The 23,572-nt window shown below is 31.9% G+C and overlaps 1 protein-coding gene across 9 annotated transcripts in view; it reads right to left on the bottom strand.

Annotated features, from left to right (window-relative positions):
• MYO16 (myosin XVI) overlaps positions 1–23,572 on the bottom strand; it is an 899,069-nt gene that overhangs the window by 359,096 nt on the left and 516,401 nt on the right. For all 9 annotated transcript variants that reach the window (XM_074299517.1, XM_074299521.1, XM_074299522.1 and 6 more), the window contains one exon: positions 22,701–22,848. In XM_074299517.1, coding sequence (XP_074155618.1) covers positions 22,701–22,848 — 148 coding nt within the window. The remainder of the gene's footprint in view (positions 1–22,700; positions 22,849–23,572) is intronic.

The following is a 23,572-nucleotide window of genomic DNA, read 5'->3' as shown; positions in this document are numbered from 1 at the left end:
ACATATAGACTAGTGATCTTGCCCCTGACATGGCAATGACCACAATATGGCTTCTCATTACCTCTTGTCTATCTAGATGACATTCAAACTGATCTGTTTTGCCTCTTCTCTCTCTCCCTTAAAAATCTATCCTTTAGATAGTCACAAAAATAATCTCCCTAATGCTTAGCCCTGCCTCTGTTTTTTTCTTCTTATATCATAGTCATTATGTACTTCCAATGCTTTCAGGATAAAACATTCTACCTAGCCTGGACTTGAAGTCCACTACAATTTTATTTTAATTTGCCTTTTCAATATTATTTAATTCTATTTTCCTCACTTTATATTACATACAATATGGATTGCCATTCCTTGACATGACTTTGTGATTTGCCTATATCTTTTCACAAGGTCACTCTCCCCTATTATAGTTCTTCTGTATCTCTAACTATTGAAATCCTCCTACTTCTACCTTTGGTACATCCAAGAAGACTTCACTGATTACCTTGAAGAAAATATAATCTCATCCAAATTTATTTTTCCTAAACCTCTTGGTCTGAATCTCTCTTTTGTCACAATTATGTACAAAGATAGTGGTTCAACCCATACTGGCTTAGAACCTAATCGACAGCAAGGTCTTCAATGTTTTTCTTATATTTTTTTCATCACCATTTTTGAACTCTATGCCTGGCACAGTGGAGATACTTAATTATATATATATATATATATATATATATATATATATATATATATATATATATATATATATATATATATTTTTTTTTTTTTTAATGAAAGAAATTATCTTTCTTCAAGTCACTAGATCAGAATGCTAAATCACCCCAGAGCTGCCAAATGGAAATTTAAAATTTCAAGAACAATTTTTAAAAATCATAACATGAACTTATTTTAACATTTTATCACTAATATTAATGGCTTATTTTTCCCTAGAGCATATACTTTCAATAAAACTGTCAGGTCATGAAAATATATTTTTGACCTCAATCTTGGATATGAAAGGTTACATTCAGGACTAATGCAAGACTAATTTAGCAAGCAAAAAGTCTTAGGAATAGAAGCTTAAATTCAACATAATCATGACCTAAGAAGAATATTTTAAATTTCTAATTATTCTTCCCTCATTTCTTCTACTCAGGTTTCCCTCAGCTTTATCTTGGTTTGGAGGGTTTTTTCTTTTTTCTTTTTCTTTTTCTTTCTTTCTTTCTTTCTTTCTTTCTTTCTTTCTTTCTTTCTTTCTTTCTTTCTTTCTTTCTTTCTTTCTTTTAGGTTCAGTCTTAATTTTAAAAATGTCCCCATCCAAAGATCAACCTTGCTAAGCTTAGAAAGCCTTTAGAATTACACCTATTTCAACCATAGCAACTCTTAAAAAATATCTACCAAGTTAAAGAGTAACTATGATTCCTGTCAGCAGATAGAGTGCTCATGCTGATGATATCATATGTCCCAGTAATACTGAAATATCTGCCTTTCTATTAAAAAAGAAAAGCAGAAAAATGTGCCTATCCTTATTCTTTATGCCATTTTTATTTTACCTCATTATAAATTAATTATCTTAGAAGTCTTTTATATCTTTGGAAATTAAAAAGAACCAGTTCCAAAGCTTTGGATTTACAGGTAATTACATAAATTAGTCCCATTTTTCCAATTTTATTCTCTTTAGGCAGACATTATTTCATTTATAATCTTATTATTTGTGGTCATTAGTTTAGCAACATTGCTCTTGTTTGTCCTTAGGAATGATATGAAAGGGAACAATTCACTTTTATTATTATTATTATTATTATTATTATTATTATTATCATTCCAAGGTGCTAGTCAATTGAGCCTAGATTACTACAAGCTTTTCTTTCCCTCAGTTTATTCCAGTTGATCCTCATTGTCACTTATCTTTTTGAGGCTATTGTTTTCACCCTGATTTTCCTGGGTATTTTACTGGGAGTTTATTAATAATTAATGACAATTTGTTCCACTTCTATTTGCCCAACTTTCTCTAACTGCCTCACCAAGTGAGCTTAATGTTACGTGATAATCAAAAAATATTTGCCAAGCACTCTGAAATTCCTTTGTGAACATTGTTACATAAATTGGAACCATGATTATAGAGCAAATGCAAGCTTGTTCACAAATTCGTTATATTAACTTCACTAGCTCTAGAAGAGGCAAGCAATATATCTGAAGATTTGCCAATAGAAAATGTTGGTGGAAGTGGGAGCTTTGTAGTTTTTGGAATAGCTTAACCAAGAAGGAATTAGTTATTATGTTTATATGAGATGTCTTTGGCTGATGCCCTAGCTAAATTCCAAAGTGGTCACTATTTCCTTAATCCCTCATATCCCAGACAAATAATGGCACAAAAAAAGCAATCCACATTTTCTTTCTTCATAGCTTCTCTATTAGAAAGTCAAGTGATTATGTACAGACTAATGAACTTGTTTTGGGCAAAAGAAAATGAAACAAGTAGCAAGATGTCTATTTCAGCAACAAAACTGAGGAAACATTTATTCAATAATGTGAATGGGCAAGTGCAGGTTCACATGAAGGCCTTAATGTTCAAATTAAATTAAAAAAAATGAAATGCTGAATAGAAATCCAGCCTCTGAACCAGCTTTTTAACCTTTTTTTTTTTTTTTTTTTGAAAAATTGCCATGGACCTATTTTAACAATCTTGTAAAACCTAGAAGCTTTTCTTTTCAGAATGGTTGTTTTAAATGTATAAAAAAACTACAGGGGATTGTAAAAGAAATTATACTAAACTCGATTAAATGGAAATATATGTGTGTATGTATATAAAAGTTTAACATACAGAATCTTATGAGTCTAATCAATTCAAAACTGTGTGAAGCACTATCTCATTATAGAACAACAAACCCACTTCAACTATGCTTACTTTCATAGAGGCTCTTAAGTCCAGCACATTAACTTTACAGATAAAGAAATTGAGATTTAGGGAAATAAAAGTATTTGCTTAAGATTATAAAGTTCATATATGATAGAGCTGGAATTTAATCTAAGATCTGTTGGCTTTATGGCATTGGTCTTTTAGATCTTCATTTGGCCAAGTAAACTCAGTTTTTACTCCTGTGGTCAAGGAATTGGATAACTCCTTAGACACATAAAATTTAATAAATCTAACTGTTAGGGATCCAAATGGGAAACAAATTCAAGTTTATGCATCTCTTTCAAAAGGGGAGCTAAGGTGTCATCATTCCTAGGGAACAAGGGAGAGGGGGATGGAAACAGAGAGGGAATCATAGGGTCACATGACCATAGATGTAAAGCAAGAAGGATCCTTAAAAGTTATCTAGTCTAAATGATTCCTTTTACAAATGAGGAAAACGAGGCTCAGAAAGTTTAAATATTTTGCCCATGATGATATGTGATAGAGATTAAAGATGAGATATAACCCATTTTTTTGGCTCTAAGTATAGCAGACTATGTACTTTGCTTAGATGTTTCTTAATGTTTAGATCAAAACCTTATTAATACATGTTTAGATACTAATTTGCAAAGGGGCTGACTTTCATAGATAGGATTAATATTACACAGTTATCAACACTGGCCTTTTCATAACTGCAGTAAGCATTTCACAGTGGGGGAGGTTTGCTAGTTCTGAAGTTGTACTTTGGTTCTCATAATTAGAAAGCACCACTGCTGGCCAAAAGCAATGAGATTGGCTTTTCTAAAAGTAGAGAGAGAAGACGGGATTTTATGAGTTTTAAGATCATTTTAGGATTCTGGCTTGGCAGTTTTTGAATGCTGGTTAAAATTGATATTTAAATGTGTATTTCTATACACATCAGCCTGGAGGCCTCCAGGTATATTCAAGTTCAGTAAATGATTACAGTTACTAACAACTCAAGCACCAAAAGTTATACAATAATTATACTACATTTGTTTACAAAAAGAGATCCAAAATCTTTCAAGATAACTGCCTTTCTCTGGCTCTCCTGCTTAAAATAAGAAATTCTTGAAAATTTTAGTCAAGCAAAGAGGATCATCAAACACAACTTATTTATTTGCCAACTATAGTACTTAGACAACACAATGTGATTATTTCTCTCCTTGAATCTGAAAAGAGTTAAACAAATATTGGCCAGTTAAGAGAAGAAAGACAACTTTCTGTTTCTGTATTATAAAACTCTCAAATGTGTAGGGAGTCTTAAGTTCTTTATATTTTGGGGTATCCTGGTCTTTTTTCTAATTTAGGAAAGCCTATGGACTCCTTCTCAGAATAAGGTTTTAAATGTATAAAATAAAACACCACATGCCTAAAGTTTTAGTGTAGTGTTAAAAACTAAGACTTGGAACATCCTATATATAAGATTTGCAAGGAAACCAATTATGTCAAAATAAAATATATTCACACACAAACATACATATACATATATAAATATACACACATATATAATATATATTCACACATATGTATACATACATATTTAAAATTCATAGATGCTAGACAAAGAATCCCTGACTTCTTAAGGAGAGAGAGAATTGTTTTGTGCTTTCACCCTGGGAAGAGACTAGAAGTGCCAGCTCTGAGTGCTTCCTGATTCTTGTCTTTCCTTCCTTCTTTCTTTTCTCAAGATATATACCAAATCAATTGATTCAAAATAACCCCACTTATTGAGCATCTAGTATTCTACAGAAAGGAGAATATAAAGATGAAAATGAAATATCATCTCTTCTCATGTAGCTCATTTTCAAGGGGGAAATCAACAACAACAACAAAAAATCAAAGGTAACTTTTTATTGTCATCATCAGGAAACAATATTAGTTCAGTCTTAGGTTGTTGGGTGAGGGTAATGAATATATCTTGAAATATATGCTAGACATAGAATCAAGAAGATGAGTTTGAATTTTCTCTCATAGACTTCATAGTTTGATGACTCTGAACAAGTCATTTTACTTCTTTTAGCTTCAGTTCCCTCATATGAAAACTCCATTTAATAGCACCTAACTCATAGAGTTGTGAGAATTAGACAAGATAATACATGCAAAGTATAGTCAAATTTTACTGTACTATAGAAAAGATAGCTATTATTATTGCTATTATTGTTATCAAACATATGATATGTGTAATATACTTTTCTAGACCGGGTGAGTTGTTTGTGGAGCTTTTTGGTAATGATTGCACTTGACAATTTCTTTTTTGGTTGTTTGTTTTGCTTGCCTAGGAGGGAAGAAATCATAGTCCAGTAGGAAGAACATCACATGCAGTAGGAGTGAGGAACCTTGTCTCTTCTACTTACTCTTCAATATTTTATGCAAATCAATGAACTTCTCTATGCTTCAGTATTTCCATCTATATTCAGGTCTAACAGTATAGTATATTATATAATAATCTAGTAAAAGTCATTCAAACTTTGCCAATCCTGAGTAGATTTACTATGAGGTCTGTTATTAAAATTGCAAACCCTATTCAAAAAACACATATGAGTTGAGTTGAAACAGATATGGAGAAAAGAAGGGAAAACAGGATTCATATAGTGAATGAGAAAGAATATTTGCTTGGCAGATAGAGCAAGAAAAATCAAAAAATGAGAATGGAAAATTACAGTTAGTCAAAAACCATAGAGCAGGAATGACATCTTTGACATTTGAAAGTGGTTTACTGAAGATTCCTGCAGGTGGAGCCAAGATGGCAGAGTAAAACAAGGAAGCTGCTCTAGCTCTATTAGTTTTCCTTGAAAACCATGTGAAACCAAGACTCTGAACAGTGTCTGATGGAATGAAACCACTCTCCAACTCAAGATAGACTAGAAAAACTTCAAAAAAGGTCACTCTCATTGGAGTGAAAAGGGTATTCAGCCCAGCTCAGATAGACTCTGGGAAAGTAGGTGAGAGTGTCATAATCACAACAAATCAGCATCCCTCAGATTTAGATCAGTAGAGGAGCAAATCAGTGGGGCAGCTTCCCATTCCAGCTCAGAAGGCAAACTTTGGAAAACCAAAGGGCTCCTGTACTCAAAGTCAAATATCAGAGCTGCACAGGAAGCATGAGACAATGCTCCTTTTATCCCAGGGGCAAAGCTCAACCATTAAAGTAAAAAAAGAAGAAACCTCAAAAAAAGGAAAGAAATTAAGCAAGAAACAGAAAAGAATCTTGACCATAGAAAGCTACTATAGTGACAGGGAAGATCAAAACATCATCTCAGATGGGAAGAAATCTCAAAGAGTGATATGAGTGGTCTCAAGCCCAAATAAACTTTTTGGAAGTGCTCATAAAAGACTTTAAAAGGCAAATAAAAAAAGGTAGAAGAAAAAATTAAAAAGGAAAGGAGAAGTATTCATGAGAGATTCAACAGCTTGGAAAAGGAAAGTAAAAAAATTATCTGAAGAAAATAACTCCTTAAAAAATAGAATTAGGCAAATGGAAAAAAGAGATAAAAACTAACTGAAGAAAATCAGACTTTAAAAACTATATTGGAGCAAATGGAAGCTAATGACTTTGAGACAGCAAGAATCAGTCAAGCAAAATAAAAAATTTTAAAAATGGAAGAAAATGTGAAATAATTCATAGGAAAAATGGCTGACCTAGAAAACAGATGTAAAAGAGACAATTTAAAATTTATTGGCCTACCAGAAAGCCATGACCAAAAAAGGAGCCTAGATAGCATTCTTTAAAAGATCATTCAGGAAAATGTCCCCAGTATTCTAGATAGAGGACGAAATAGTCATTGAAAGAATCCATCAATCCCTTCAGAAAGAGATTCTACAAGGAAAACCCCAAGAACATTATTGTGAAACTCCAGAACTACAATCTAAAGGAAAAATACTATAAGCTGCCAGACAAAAACAATTCAAATATCAAGGAAAAAAAGTCAAGATTACCTAGGGTCTAGCACTTCTTCAATAAAGGATCAGAGGACTTAGAACACTATATTCCAGAAGGCAAAGGGTTACAATCAAAAATTAACTACGTAGCAAGACTCAACATCACCTATCAGGGAGGTGATGGATTTTCAATGAAGTAAGAGATTTTCAATCATTTCTATTAGAAAAATCAGAATTAAACAGAAAGTTTATAAACACAGGACTTAAAAGAAGTATAGAAAGGTAAATGAGGGGAAATATATATATATATATATATATATATATATATATATATATATATATATATATATACATATATATATATATATAATTTAAAGTTTAAACTGTTTATATCCCATGATGGGAAAATGATATCTGTAACTCTTGAGAACTGTATCTGTCATTGAGGGGGATATCACATGGACTGAAGTTGTAGTTGTGAATACATTCTCATGTGATAACATCAAAGAAAAAAAAACATTAAGGAATGGTCAAAATGTCTGTACTGGAAAAAGAAGAAAGAGGAGGTATAATGGGACAATTCACATGAAGAGGTACAAAAGACCTATTGTAATTGAGGGAAAGAAGGAAGGGGGAATGAGCATTGTTTGAAGTTTGATCTTAACTTAGAAGGAATAAGTTGGTAAGAGAAATTTATCTATCCCTATATCTATCTATCCCTATAAAGAAGTTGGAGGAAAAAGAGAAAAGAAAAGGAAAGGGCAGAATTAAGGGAGGGCAGAAACACTAGAGGAAAAGGTAAGAGCAGGGGATAAAGGGTGATAGAAGATAAGGTAGTGGGTGGAGTGGGATTAAAAAAATGTTTAAGAGAATGGGGAGGGGTGATAGGGTAAGTGGTAATGGTGGGGAGGGTAAAAAATGACTAAAAAGGGAGAACAAAAGTATATACAGGGAGGAAAACAGGATGGAGGGAAATTCTGAGCTTGTAATCATAACTGTGAATGTGAATGGGATAAATTCTCCCATAAAATGGAAGTGAATAATACAGTGGATTAAAAAACAGAATCCAACAATATGTTGTTTACTAGAAATACATTTGACATAGACATATACAGAGTAAAGGTAAAAGGTTGGAACAGAATTTATTATCCTTCAGCTGAAGTAAAAAATAAAAAGGTAGCAATTTTGATTTCAGATAAAGCAAAAGTAAAAATAGATGCTATTAAAAGAGATAAGGAAGGAAAGTACATCTTGATAAAGAGTGCCAGAAACAATGAAGCAGTACTGATACTAAATGTGACACACACAAGTAGTAGAGCAGCCAGATTCCTAGAGATTCTAAGCCTGTTACAAGAAGAAATAGACAGCAAAACTATATTAGTGGGGGACTTCAGCCTTTCTCTCTCAGAATCAGACAAATCTAACACAAAATAAACAAGAAAGAGAGTTGGGAGGTTATTAGAATTCCAGAAAACCTAGATAGGATAGATCTCTGAAGAAAATGGAATACAGACATAAAGGAATACCCTTTTTATTAATAGTACATGGCACCTACACAAAAATTGACCATGTATTAAAGCATAAAAATCTCATATTCAAACACAGAAAGGCAGAAATAGTAAATGCTTCCTTTTTAAACCACAATAAAATAAAAATTATATTCAATAAAGGGGTAGGGAAAGATAGATTAAAAACCAATTGGAAATTAAATAATCTAATTCTAAAAAAACAAGTATTCATAAAAAGTATACAAAATTTCATCCAAGAGAATGACAATAATGAGACAAGATACCAAAATCTATAGGATGCAGCCAAAGCAGTTCGTAGGTGAAAATTTTAATCTCTAATTAGCTAAATGAATAAAATAAAGAAAAAAAAAAGAGAGATCAGTGAATTGGGCATGCAACTAAAAAAAAAAAAGCTAGTGGGAAAAAACAAATTAAAACCCAGCAATTTAATATCAAATTAGAATTTTTGAAATTCAAAGGAGTTATTTATAAAATTGAAACTAAGAAATTATTGAATTAATAAATAAAACAAAGAATTGGCTTTATGAAAAAAAAGACAACAAAATAGATAAACCTTTGCTTAATTTCATTAGAAAAAGGGAAAGAAAAAAACAAATTAGCAGCATCAAAAATGAAAAGGGTGAACTTACCACCAATGAAAAAGAAAAGAAAACAATAATTAGGAGCTACTTTGCCCAACTGTATGGCAGCAAATATGACAATGTAACCAAAATGGGTGAATATTTACAAAAATATAAATTATCCAGATTAACAGAAGAGGAAATCAATTAATTAAATAGTCCCATTTTAGAAAAAAGAAATTGAAAAAAGCCATTAGTGATTTCTCATAAGAAAAAAAAAAATCTCCAGTGTCAGATGGATTCCCAAGTGAATTCTTCCAAACATTTAAATAACAGCTAATTCCAATACTATGTAAACTATTTGGAAAAACATGGAAAGAAGGAGTACTGCCAAATCCCTTCTATGACATATATACCTGATACCTAAACCTGGAAGAGTCAAAACAAAGAAAGAAAATCAGAGACTAAATTCCCTAATGAATAATGATGCAAAAATTTTAAGTAAAATATTATCAAAGAAATTACAGAACTTATCAGCAGTATAATACAACTATGACCAAGTGGGATTTATACTAGGAATGTAGAGATGGTTCAATATCAGGAAAACTATTACCATAATCAACCATATCAATAACAACAACAACAAAAACAGAAACTGAAATCATATGATAATCTCAATAGATGCAGAAAAAGCTTTTGACAAAATATAGCACCCATTACTATTGAAAACCCTAGAGAGCATAGGGATAAAGGAAACTTTCCTTAAAATAATAAGCAGTACCTATCTAAAATCAACAATAAGCATTATTTAAAATGAAGAGAAGTTGAACACAATCCCAATAACATCAAAGGTAAAACAAGGATGCCCATTATCGCCAATATTATTCAACATTGTACTACAAATGTTGACTTTAGCAATAAGAAAAATAAATTAAAGGAAATATAATAGGAAGTGAGGAAATAAAACTATCATTCTTTGCAGATGAGATGATAATATGCTTAGAAAATCCTAGAAAATCATCCAAAAACCTACTGGAAACAATTTGAAGGTTTAGCAAAGTTGCAGGATATAAAATAAACCCACAGAAAACATCAATCTTTCTACATAAAGCCCATTAGTAAGACATAAAAAGAGAAATTTCACTGTTGACAAAATAAAATACTTGGGGGTCTACCTGCCAAGACAAACACAAGAACTATATTTTCACAATTACAAAACATTTCTTACACAAATAGTCAGATATAAACAATTGGAAAAATATCAATTGCTCATGCATTGACAGAGCTAATATAATAAAAATGACAATTCTGACTAAATTGGTCTACTTGTTCAATGCCATACCAATAAAATTGCCAAAAATTATTTTATAAACCTAGAAAAAATAATAATACAATTCATTTGGAAGTACAAAAGATCAAGAATGTCAATTAAAAAAAAATACAAAAGATGGTGGCTTAGCAGTACCAAATCTAAAACTATATTATAAAGCAGCAACATCAAAACTATTTGGTACTGGTAAAAACCAAAGTGGTGGATCAATGGAATAGATTAGGTACACATGAAACAATAATCAAGGCTTATGGTAACCTAGTATTTGATAAACCACCAAACTCCAGCTTCTGGAATAAGAACTCACTATTTAACAAAAATTGCTGGGAAAACTGGAAATAATATTTCAGAAACTCAGCATTGATCTACATCTCATACTCCATTCTAAAATAAGGCCAAAATGGGTACATGCTTTGGGCATAAAGGGTGATACCATAAGCAAAATAGGAGAGCAAGAGATAATTTACCTATCAGATTTTTGGAGAAGGGAGGAATTTATGACCAAAGAAGAACTAGAGAACATTTTGAAATGCAAAATGGACAACTTTGATTACATTTAATTTAAAAGTTTTTGCAATGTATTGCAAAGTATTTTTAACAATAATTTTGATAAGATCAAAAGCACCATAATATAGTAGAATGAACACATAGTGTAGAACTAGAAAATATGCTATTGAATCCTGACTCTGGCCTATAGATTAAGTTACTTAGCTTCTCTGAAGTAATTTCTTAATCTGTAAAATAAGCATAATAACAGATAAGCTGGCTATCTCACATAGCCTTGGGTTTGAAAAATTGCATATGCTGACAAACTTGGTGCATTTTTTTTTTTTTTTTTTGGTTTTGCCTAAAATTTCTGTTTTGCTCTTTAGAATCTGTTACAATGGAAGACATCATTTTGGGAAGGTGAGAGTGGTATATTTGGTACTGAATGTGATATAAAAATTAAAGTCATCAATAAAAGAACAAAACTGTAACATTATTTATCCTTGAAAAAAGAAACAAAAAAAGCAAAAACAAAAAACGAGGTTATTGTGAGTCAGTTTGTGAATAATTTCTGTTAAATTATGGGATTAGAAACCACATTGTAAAGGGATGAAAACAAATGATAAGGAAAATGAGGCAGTGAATATACTATTTCTAAGCTTTGGCCATAATAATTTGAACAGATATCAGAGACAAGGAAAGATTGTGTGTGGGGGGATGTGTGTATGTGTGGGGGGTATTGGAGGGGTGGGTGTGTATGTGTGTATGAGACAGAGACAGAGACAGAGAGACAGACAGACAAACAGATTTCTAGATGAGAAGTTACAAACCCATTTTTCAGTAATACAAAATGTCAAATTTGGGTCAACTGAAAACTCAGGATGCTTATATTAGTGATATCTCCAATATGAATGAATATTTTAAAGGCTGTTTCATACATTTGGGGTAAACATATTGTGATGGAGGTACATTACAGATCATCTTGACAGAAGAAAAATTAGATGGGGCATTTCATGGAACAGATCATAAACCTTTTTCAAAAACATGAAAGTTAGTGATGAGATGCTTTTATAATCAGACTATTGATGGTTAATACATTCCTATTCCTAAAGCAGAGCACCTAGTAAATGTATGATTTGCCTTAATGATAAATTTGTTCTTCAAAAGTCTAAAAAATCCATAATAACTGTTTTCTCTTATTCTCAATTTAATTTTTAACTATAAGAAGTAATATTAGCCAACATTTACCTTGTGCTTTTTACAATAATTACTTATTTTATGAAGTTTTATCCTCAAAACACCCAGTGAGATAGGTGCTATTGTTATACCCATTTTCCAGATATAGAAACTGGTTTTTATTTTTTATTAAAAATTTTTTTTATAGCTTTTTATTGACAAAACATATGCATGGGTAATTTTTCAACACTGTAAAAAACTGTTCCAACTTTTCTCCTCCTTCCCTCCACCCCTACCCTAGATGGCAAGTAATCCCATACATGTTAAATATGTTAAAGTATGTGTTAAATACAATATATGTATACATATTTCTATAGTTGTCTTGCTACACAAGAAAAAATGGATTTAGAAAGAAGGTAAAAATAACCTGGGAAGAAAAACAAAAATGCAAGCAAACAATAACAGAAAGAGTGGAAATGCTATGTTGTGGTCCATACTCATTTTCCTTTCACTGAGTATAGCTGGTTCTGTTCATCACTAATCAATTGGAACTGATTTGGATCCTCTCATTGTTGAAAATAGCCACTTCTATCAGAATTGATGCTCATATAGTATTGTTGTTGAAGTGTACAATGATCTCTTGGTTCTACTCATTTCACTTAGTAACAGTTCATGTAAGTCTCTCCAAGCCTCTCTGTATTCATCCTACTAGTCATTTCTTACAGAACAATAATATTCTACAATATTCATATACCACAATTTACCCAGCCATTGTCAATTGATGGGCATCCCTCCAATTTCCAGTTTCTAGCCACTACAAAAAAGAGCTGCCACAAACATTTTTGCCCATACAGGTCCCTTTCCCTTCTTTAATATCTCTTTGGGATATAAGCCCAGTAGTACCACTGCTGGATCAAAGGGTATGCACAGCTTGACAACTTTGGGAGCATAGTTCTAAATTGCTCTCCAGAATGGCTGATCTGTTCACAACTCCACCAACAATGCATCAGTGTCCCAGTTTTCCCACATCCCCCCCAACATTTGTCATTATCTTTTCCTGTCACCTTAATCAATCTGACAGGTGTGTAGTGGTATCTCAGAGTTGTCTTAATTTGCATTTCTCTGATCAATAATGATTTGGAACACCTTTTCATATGGGTGGAAATAGTAGAAACTAGTAAAGTGACTTGACAATCAAGAAATCCATCTGTTTAAATTCTATACAACATTGTCTGTAAAAACAATTTATGAAATAAGGAGTGGAGGATATCTACTAAGCATCTTAAACTTAGACATAGCATATTTCAAAGTGTTCAGAGAATAATTAGGTAGGATTCAATGGCATAAAAGTTGTATCAAATGGAAAGGGAATCTTTTAGGAATGGAACTCTGATTAGAACAAAGAGCATTGCCTGGAGAGATTGATAGGATACAAAGTAAACCCATAGAAAATGAAAGCAAGAACAATGGGCAATTAAGTGAGAATGACAGCAAAAAGATATAGAATTATAGAGAGCCAGAAGTCTGAGGAAATATCCTTGAAACAAGGTGTTAACTCAGTGGAATTGATAAGATGATGGTTCCTTAGTTCACATATATACTTAGTATTTAGTATAGTGATTTAATAGTTCTCTAGTTCACACATATTCAGTATTCTGTAACAATGTAATTGTACTAAGGTATCTAAGGGCTGAGAAGGACTGAAAATGAGACATTCTATCTTTGACCACTCTGGAGGCTCTCTTGCCTCCTCCACTAAGACCAAGGACTCAGGCTGGTCACAAGATCCTCCGGAAAGCTAGTCCAGAGATTGCATTTTGGTACCCAACATGGGGCTGCTTGCACTGGACACTGCCCTTCCAGTGGATTATAAAACCTGTCTGCTGGAGCCAGTGCATCTTTATCAAACATCAAAAAATTAATGGTGTAAAGAGCTAAATTTAAAAGTTCTCTAGGGTTACCTGTAGCTTCCCCCTTTCTTTTGTTTTTGGAGAGCATTTTGATGTCTCTGTTTCTACTCTCTACTATTGCCTCTCCTTGAGGATTAAAAGGTATGCCGATGGTATGTAAAATCTGATACTGTGCATAAAGTACATGCAGGTCCATTATCCGTTTTTATTGCTTGTAGCACACCCATAATTGCAAAAGCTTGTATAAGGAATTCAGTGACTACTTGGGTAAATTCTAAATGCTGAGATGAAGAGTAAGTACATACAAGGCATGGTAGATAATTCTCTACTATACGGGCAAAAGAAGGCTATATTATTTGGGAAGCATCTAGTAGTCCAGTTTAGCTGGATCTTAAGTTATCAAAGATGCATAATTTGAAATAGATATACAAAGGTACATTGTACATTAGATTCTGGAGGGTTTTAAATGTCAAAGTTTGATTTTATCCCAGAGGCAGTAACAGAGAGTCCCTAAAGTCCCTTTGATAAGAAGAATGATATAGTCACATCTGAGCTTTAGGAAAATTATCTTGGCTTTTGAGCAAAGGATAGATTTGAAGAAAAAGAAAAGTAAAGGATTGTTTGGAGGAAAACTGGAAAAAGCACAACAATTAGGTTCCTAGTATAGTAGTTTAGGGAAAAGGTAATGTATTATTTTGGGAGATAGGTGGCACAGTAGAGTGCCACTTCTGGGGTCAGGAAGGCTTCTCTTTCTGAGTTGAAATCTAGTGTCAGGGCAAGTCACTTAATCCTGTTGGCCTTAGTTTCTTCTTCTATAAAATGAACTAGAGAAAAAAAAGTTACTAGAATCTTTGCCAAAAAATATATATATATATATATATGTAGTTACAGAGATTGAAATCATTAAACAGCAACAATGTATTATTTTAGTATTTGTACTCTAAATCATGAATTTTATTTAACCAATGCAATAAATAATACTATAATGAGTCTTTTTAAAACAACCTTTAACATCAATTTGATAGTTTCTACCTACCATAGGAATTTATTATTCCTTTTCAGAGGCACTGAAACTCTATTCCTAATAGATCTTAATAAGAATTTTCCTGTTTTGGCCACTAAACAACATCAAGTATTTGGCATTTCCCAAAATCAGTGTCATTTTAGTCCCTCTAATTCTCTATATTTATATACAAATATATAGAAAATTTATAATTATTGTGCATATTATGAAATACTATATATTACATATAGTGTGTATACAGAAGATAAAATATGATAGTCAAAAATGATGAGGAACTACACAGTGGCTTCTAAATTATACTCATCAACCTCATAAAATGATTTGATTCCATTAGCAACACTAGTTTTAGAAGAACCTAACTAGTTATGAAAACTGAATTGTCAAAAGCTAAAAGGGAGATAAAATATGCTTTAGTCTAGTTTCTTTTCACAGATGAAAAAAAAATTGATGTTGACAGAAGTAAAATGACTCACTAAAAACCACATAGGTATTAAGTAATCAATCCGAGAATTAAACCCAAGTCATAGGATCAAAGATCATAGATTTAGACCTGGAAGAGATCTTAGAAGCTATCCAGGTCTGATGGGTCTCTCTTCAGGATTATGGCAGCCAATTTTCAATTTTGTATGAGAATGAACATTCTGTTAATTCTAGTCTAACCTCCTAATTTTTGAGATGAGATCATTAAGACCCACAGAGGTCAGATGACCTATCCTAGATTATACATAGAGAGTGGAAGAGTCAGGATGCATATCCAAATTTTTTTGACTCAAAATTCAACATTAAAAAAAAAATTTAAAGCACTAATTTGCTTGTTTTGAGGGATATATTGAGAAGGCTCTGACATTTTGAAGTTAACCTAGACTCTAATTCTATAGCCAGTGCTCTTTATCCTACATTGAAATGCAATGCTATGATGATTAATCATGTGTTTATACATTCTTACATCAGGGTTGACCCAGGTACCTGAATGCCTGTGATAAAATTTGCACTTTCTTAGTGATTTGTACTTAGTACATAGAATGGGAACAGAACACCAGGACTTATAACCACCCACAACTGCTTTCTGCCAAAGTATCACTGAAATGTGCCTCCTAGCTGCATGGTAGTAGTCCAACCCTTTTTGGAACTTCAACACAATAATCTTCAGCAAAATTATGAGTAATTAAAGCTCTATTAGGTCCCATATTGTTATCATGGGGTTGAAGCCAGAAAGGATGGATTGCATCAAAGAACTCTAATTCAAGAATTGCCCCTTAATATGATGAATCATCAAAATATCAAAGAATCAATTTATTTTAGTCTCAAATTAAAAGAAAAAAAACTCAGTGAATAAAAAAAAAAAAAACTTTCTGAACTTCAATTCTTCAATATTAAGTTCCATTTCTTCCATTGATTGTTTAACCTAATCCACAGTAAATGACTGTCTTTTTTTTTTTTTTTTCAAATATATTGAAATGCCACCATTCAATAATATATTCAGCTTCTGGCACAATTTTAATTTTAACTGGTTAAAATATAAAGTAAAGAAGTTAAATATTGTATTCAAGAAAGAGAACTATAGCAAAAAGTCCTGACAAACAAGAAATTGCAATGCAATGAACTAATATGTATGAACTTTAAAATGTACCCTTTTAATTGTACTAAATTAATTTATTTTTAACATATTGCTTTATGAATCATGTTGGGAGAGAAAAGTTAGAGCAAAGTGGAAAAATTATGGGTGAGATAAAAAATAGAGAAAAGAAGTAAACAAAGCATGTGTTCATTTACATTCAGTTTTCTTAGTTCTTTTTCTGGATGCAGATGGCATTTTCTGTCCAGAGTCTATTGGGATTGTTTTGGATCACTGAACCACTGAGAAGAATCAAGCCATTCATAGCTGATCACCTCACATTCTTGCTGTTGTTGTGTACAATGTATTCCTGGTTCTGCTTATTTTGCTCAGCATCAATTAATGGAAATCATTCCAGACCTTTCTATAATAAGCTTGTTCATTGATTTTTTATAGAACAATAATATTCCATTACTTTCAAGTACCACAAATTGTTCAACAATTCCCCAATTGATGAGCATCTGCTACTACAAAAAAAAAAAAAAAAAAAAAAAAAACCCTTCTACAAACATTTTTAATTTTTTTTTTTTTTTTGCATATGTGGGTCCTTTTTCCTCCTTTATGATTTTCTTGGGATACAGACCCAGTAATGGCATTGCTGGGTCAATAGAGATGCATACTTATTGCCTTTTGGGCATAGTTCCAGATTGTTCTTTAGAATGGTTGGATCATTTCATAACTCCACCAACAATGCATTAATGTCTTAGTTTTCCCATATCCCTTCCAACATTTATCATTATGTTTTCCTGTCATCTTAGCCAATCTGAAATATGTGAGTGGTACCTCAAAGTTGTTTTAATTTGCATTTCTCTAATCAATAGTGATTTAGAGCATTTTAATATAACTGTAAATGATTATAAACTATAAATTTGTTTATGGTATTACCCTTTATGCCCAAATCATGCATCCATTTTGATCTTATTTTGGTATGGGGTGAAGATTTATTAATTTACTGTATGAAAACATTTTTTCCCATTAAAATAGTATTCATATTGCAAATATTCTCTCTTAAAGTTTCCCCCCCATCATGGCATAAAGATGACCCTGTCTCTCAAAAGCTATAATAGGGTAACTGATTCTATGAAGTTGTAAAATTATTTGATTATGGTCTTTTCAGAGTCTATGTATATTTCCAAGGATTGGGCTTATGGATTCATAACAAAAATGCATGGCCATGATATAAAGGGCTGAAACTTTGATAAGTGCACTGGAATCAGACAAGGGAGCACTTAAGGCTAATTACCTATTGGACAATAATTTTATTAGCATATGCTTGGAAAAATGGCCCTTCTCACTATTCCATGCTGGCTCCATCTTTTGGTGTATACAGATAATCATAGGAGGAATTAAGACAAGTAAGAGTCATTTTGGAGGAGAAGGGAGCTTGTGGTAGTTTTGTCCATCCCCTTTACTTCTCTCCTTAAAAACCAAGGATGTTTGCTTATCCTGACTCTGGCTGATTCTGAGACCTCCAGGAAGCTAGCCTAGAACTTATACCACAGACAGATTGACTCAGATAGATTATAATAAGGTTGGTGAACAGAATATAGATACCATGGTGCAGTACCACATAATTTTCTATTATCAAACATCTATTATTATATCTATGCATGTATACACATTTTACATGAAATATGATGTCACATATATAGTGTATAAATATTTATATATTAGAGTGTATAGACATGTATATATTATATGTAATTACTGTATGTATATTTCATAAACGTGTATATTGTGATGCCATATAAAAGAATAAAATGACATTCAGAGGATTGAAGTCTAACATATAAACTACATATAAATACATTACATATATATATGTGTGTGTATGTATATATTCAGAGTTATAGAGAAATTATGATACATCCTGCCAGAGGGAATATTCTCTCCAAACAAAACACAGATCACTGAAGATTTTAAGTATGCAAAACTTAGTACAGAATCAACTCTAAACTAAATTTAAACTCTAGTTGGCTTCTGCTCTGATAGGTTTTAGACAGCAATCATGAGTACAAATAACCAGTGACTCAGAGTTTCCTTTGATCATAACAGAGGGTGAGACACAGTTCACACAAAGAAAATCAACCTGAAGTTGGTTTTCAGCTTATAATGGAAATAGTCTATCTTTCACAGCTAATACGGAAATCAACCCCATCATGAAAAAGCACAAGGCTGAATGAATTGTTTCTTTGGACTTCTATGTCTCTCTCAAAACTAAGGGATTCCAAACTTCTGAATCTATTTTTAAAAAGATGGTATAGTAGAAAGCATTATGGATTTGGAATTAAAGGATTAGGCTGAAATCCTCAAAAATCCTATTTATGCCATTTAGAACTGCATGATTTTGGAAAGGCCCATTTTCTGAGACTCAATTTCCTCATCTGTAAACTCAAGTGGGCAGATTAAGTGATCTGTAAATTATTTAGAGCTTTAAATCTATGATCCCAAACTGGAAAAGAGAAAAGAAAATAATTGCATTCCTAATAATTCCTGGCTTCTGGGAATGTAACCCAGTTATATTTCTGTATTTCTTAAAACTAAATGAATGTATCCCTATTCACATATAACAAAGTGGAGACTGAAAAATAAACATCTAAAAAACTGAAATAGAAATTGAAAAGTGAAAACAGAAATTTCCAGAATGAATGGTATCCATAGTTCCTGAAATTTGGCTTTGTGGAGAGGAAGGACACCTAGTGGAAGCCTAAGCTAGAAGCTGTAGTACTGCTCTTTACTTAACAATTTATATGGGCAGGTCACATGATAAGGCAGGAGCCTTAGAAATCAGGTAATCATATCCTGGCGTTTAACAGAAGAGGAAACTGAGGACAGAGAGGGAAAGCAATTTTCACAAGGTTGACTGTTACTAAGCAGCCTTTCATTCAACAATAACAATTAATTACCCTTTTATGAATGTCAGTCCTGTAGCATGAGTCAAGTAAGTGCCCCACCCAACATTCAAACTACACACATCTTTGGAGAATTGTGGATAATGTGCTGAAATCTGTCAGATGTTACACGAAAATAATATATAAATTGTTTTAAGTAATATACAAATATAACAAATATTATTGCAATCTTTCAATAATGAAGACATATTAGGATCATGAGTATATTTTAAAGTCCACAAAAGTAATCAATTGAATACAAACTGATATAAACAATTTCCACATCAGAATAAAATTAATAAATAAATAAAAGGCTTTTGATGTTTATAATTTTTTAAAGCAAATTTTTTTCTGAAATTATTTCTCACCTTTATCTCAGTAGAAAAAATAATAGAATATAGAAGTCTTGAGGCTACAGGGAAAATATTTTATACACAGATTGCAAAACTGCATTTCATTTGTCTTTTTAAACTAATAAATCAATTAGATTCATTAAATTAAAAAAAACCAAAATATTAATTTTTGAAAGAAATAGTCTTTTATTAACTCTATTTTTCTTGTTTTGGATCCAGTAAATATCTCATAAATGCTTGCTAATTCAATAGCAATATGCTCGGACAAAAACAGTCCTGGCTTCACTTGTGATATGAACAAATATATAGTCAAACTACAAATTGTTCAATTTCCCTTAATTGTTGAGGTACTAAATAGAGATATCAGTGGAATGAAAGGTTAAATCTTTGAATGCTAGAAAGCATCCAGCTGAGCACAAAACAATTTCAAGAAAGGATCTCATTGAACATATTTGATTTATAAATCAAGAAGAGATCTCTAGACAAATTAAAGTCACAATGCTATGTGATTTTGTCAAATTTTATCTATGCTATCCAGGTAAAACTAATTGCCAATATCTCATTCATCCCAATTGATCCCCTAGTAAAATGGCTGAGGAAAGCATTATTCTCCAAATGTTTAGGTATAAATTACTTCTGAAGTTGCAGATGGAGTACATAGATCTGCTGAGGAATAGGAATTAGTCCTTTTTGGATGCTTGGGAGATTTTTGATGAGATAACAGCTTTGTCCATGGGGACTGAATTATTTAAGATTTTGCTGAGGTTTTTCCTGTGGGGATTCTTGATAAAGTATCTCCCATTATATCAGTTTTTGAATATGCTTAGTAACTCCAAACTATTTTGAGAAAGAGAAATAAGTGGAATGACCAGAGAAAAATTAATTAATAAATTTGTTTTCCCTGTAGGGAACTTTTTAAAAAATCTGATGAATTACAAACTAGATTGGGGTTCATTTTAAGGAGGAATAGATTTTATTTTAAATGTTATAAAACAAAACACAAATGAATGCTTAATATCTTGGATGTTTGTCTAGCATAAAATATTAGAAAGATATGAATAATGAAATGTTTCATTTATTTATTTGCTCATTTTTTTGGAGTACCTTTAAGTTCAGTCCTTCTCTTTCTCTTATGCACATGTTCAGATAGAGCTGATACTTTATCTCTCTTAAAAAATAAAACAGGATAGGTGTAGAGGAGAGAGGCATTGAATGAATTGTAAAAAGGAAGGTAAAGCCCTGTCTGAACAAATTGTTTCCCTTAATCTATGTAGTATTATGTAAAATGTAAATTTTAGTGTAAATAATTCCCTTCTCCCTTCAATCTCATAGTGCAATAATACTAACTTAGCCTTTTAAGGATTTATGTGTAGGGATGAAGGATAAGATGCATGAAGAGGGAAGAGTAAAGAAATTACCAAATGGAAGACCTGAGAAGTTGTGTTTTATAGGAGAAAAAGCACCAGACTTGAAATTAGAAAATCTTGGTTCTAAAACGTGTGTCTGGAAATGTTTAGGTATAACCTTAGGTAAGGCAATGTATTTCTCTGTGGCTCAGGTTCCTACTCTGCAAATTAAGATTTTGGACTACATAGTTGCTAAATTGTCTTTGAGTTTCATCAATCAATCACATATGAGCTTTTATTAAGATACTATGTGTCAAACACTATCCGAAGTTCTGGAGATACTAAGAAAAAAAATGTCCTCAAGAAGCTTATAATATTTTAATGGGGGAGGCAACCATTACATAGAGATTTATAAGATACATATATAGTAAATGAGAAGTAACTTTAGAGGAGAATGTACCAGAAAGAGGTATTAATCCAGCAGTACCATTATATAGAGGAATATAAAGAATGTGGGACAGATAGGTGATACAGTGGATGAAATGCTGAGCCTAGAGTCAACAGTTCAAATCCATTCTCAGATACTTGCTAGCTGTGTGATCCTGTTTCTTAACTCTATTTGTCTCAGTTTCCTCATCTATAAAATGAGCTGGAGAAAGAAATGTCAAACTATTACAGTATCTTTGCCAAGAAAACCTATATGCAAGGGTCAATATTGAAAGAATATCCTTGCATATGTTTTGAAAATAAAAAGCTGTAATTTAAAAAAAAACCCACATGGAGTCATGGAAAGTAAGACAGGACAGAAATCACTCAACAATAATAACAGATGGAAGGAATGCTAACCCCTTGTTCTTATCTCCTTTCCTATTTCACTCTTCTGTGAAATCTGGAAGAAAATTATTTTGGTACTTCTATACTTTCAGGATACAAAATTAATCTCTTAAATTTGAAGTTGATTTAGGTTGAAATCAATTATGACATTTATCTTACTCTCTCAATTAGTAAGGAATTTTCTTAAAACAACTTGAATGCTCCTTCATCCTCATCTCATTTTATGTTGTTTTAAAAATAACCAAGTGTGTCATAACCCTACTCTCTTCTGCTGCACATAATATATAACCTCTGTGAAGCTAGAATCTGTATCATTTAAAAAAAAAACTTATTGTATCCCCAGTGCCTACTTAACATTGTATCTTTTATATATTACACAAATGATAAATATTTGCTGAATTGAGTCTAATTCTTCATTAGTAAGTTTATGTCATCACATTAAAAGACTATTGAAAATATGAAATTAATCATTAATAGATAATAAAATAGTCAAATGAAGCACATCTAGGCAATTGCTCTTAATCTCTTTGGTCTCCAAAATGATAAAAATGAATTTTTTAACTTGCTTAATATCAGATTCTATTGTTGTCTTTCTAACACATAAATATTTTTTCCCTCATTTTCCCTCAGTCTTAAAAATTAGAAAAGTACAAATGTACGCACAGCAATGAAATTTGAAAAATCTCAGATTTTAATTAAAACTGCATTTATGGTTAAAATAGTTTATATACATATATATATATATATTCTTTTGGTCATTTCTTTTCTATCATTATGAAATTTAAAGCTATTTTTTGAAAAATCAAATTTATCATTTAAAAAATCTGAAAATTGATATTAATTATTTTGCAAATGCTTAACCACTTACCTGTGTGCAGATATGTTATTAAGGCGAAGAGCATATTTTTCTTCAGCAGTCAACCCATCCATCAACAAGTAGAAAATAAGAAAATTGCTTTGGCTGAGAGGTTGAGAAACAAGTCGGGTCTTCTCTAGCATATAAGTATAAATCCTGGCTGATTTGGAAAAATAAAGATAGTTAAATGATATTTATTCATCTAATTTTCATGAATATTATTCATTCTTATGATACTTTGTAACATGGGCTCATTCTATTTTCCTATATAGTCCTTTAAGATAAAATGTAACAAAAATTTTAAATCTGAGTGGATGTTCTGCCTAGAGCACTGCCACTAAATGCAGAAATGAGAAATTTTCTTATTTTCTGTCTTTTTTAAAGTACTGAAGTGCCTTCAGCATTGAAGAGGGATATGTTTGTGAAAGTTATCCAACAAATAAAATCCCACAATTGAAATAGAAGTTATTATTCCTTTGCCATCCTGAACACAAGACAATTTTTTTGTGGTAAATGAAGAAAAGTATTCAATTTCATAAGATAAGCTGAGGCACCAAAGGGATAGAGTTGGAAACTTCCAAAGCCATTGAAATCATACAAAGACTATCTAGCCATTCAAACACATATCTTGATGCAATGACAGATAATTAAACAACTGAACAATTCCTTTAATAATAATGAAGTGGGAGCATTTAGGAGGACCCGAATTCAAGGCTGGTCTCAGACACTTAACACTTCCTAGCTGTGTGACCCTGGGCAAGTCACTTAACCCCAGCCTCAGGGGGAAAAAAAAAAAAAGAAGTCATAATAATGAAGTGTGAAATTCAAGTGCCTTGGTGTTTAACAATAAGAAGCTTGTCACATAGGACTATAAATTGAGAAAG

Source organism: Sminthopsis crassicaudata, chromosome 3 (assembly GCF_048593235.1).
Source record: "Sminthopsis crassicaudata isolate SCR6 chromosome 3, ASM4859323v1, whole genome shotgun sequence".
Taxonomy (NCBI): Eukaryota; Metazoa; Chordata; class Mammalia; order Dasyuromorphia; family Dasyuridae; genus Sminthopsis; species Sminthopsis crassicaudata.
Note: the sequence above shows the minus strand (reverse complement) of the source record. Positions and strands in the feature narration are given on the sequence as shown.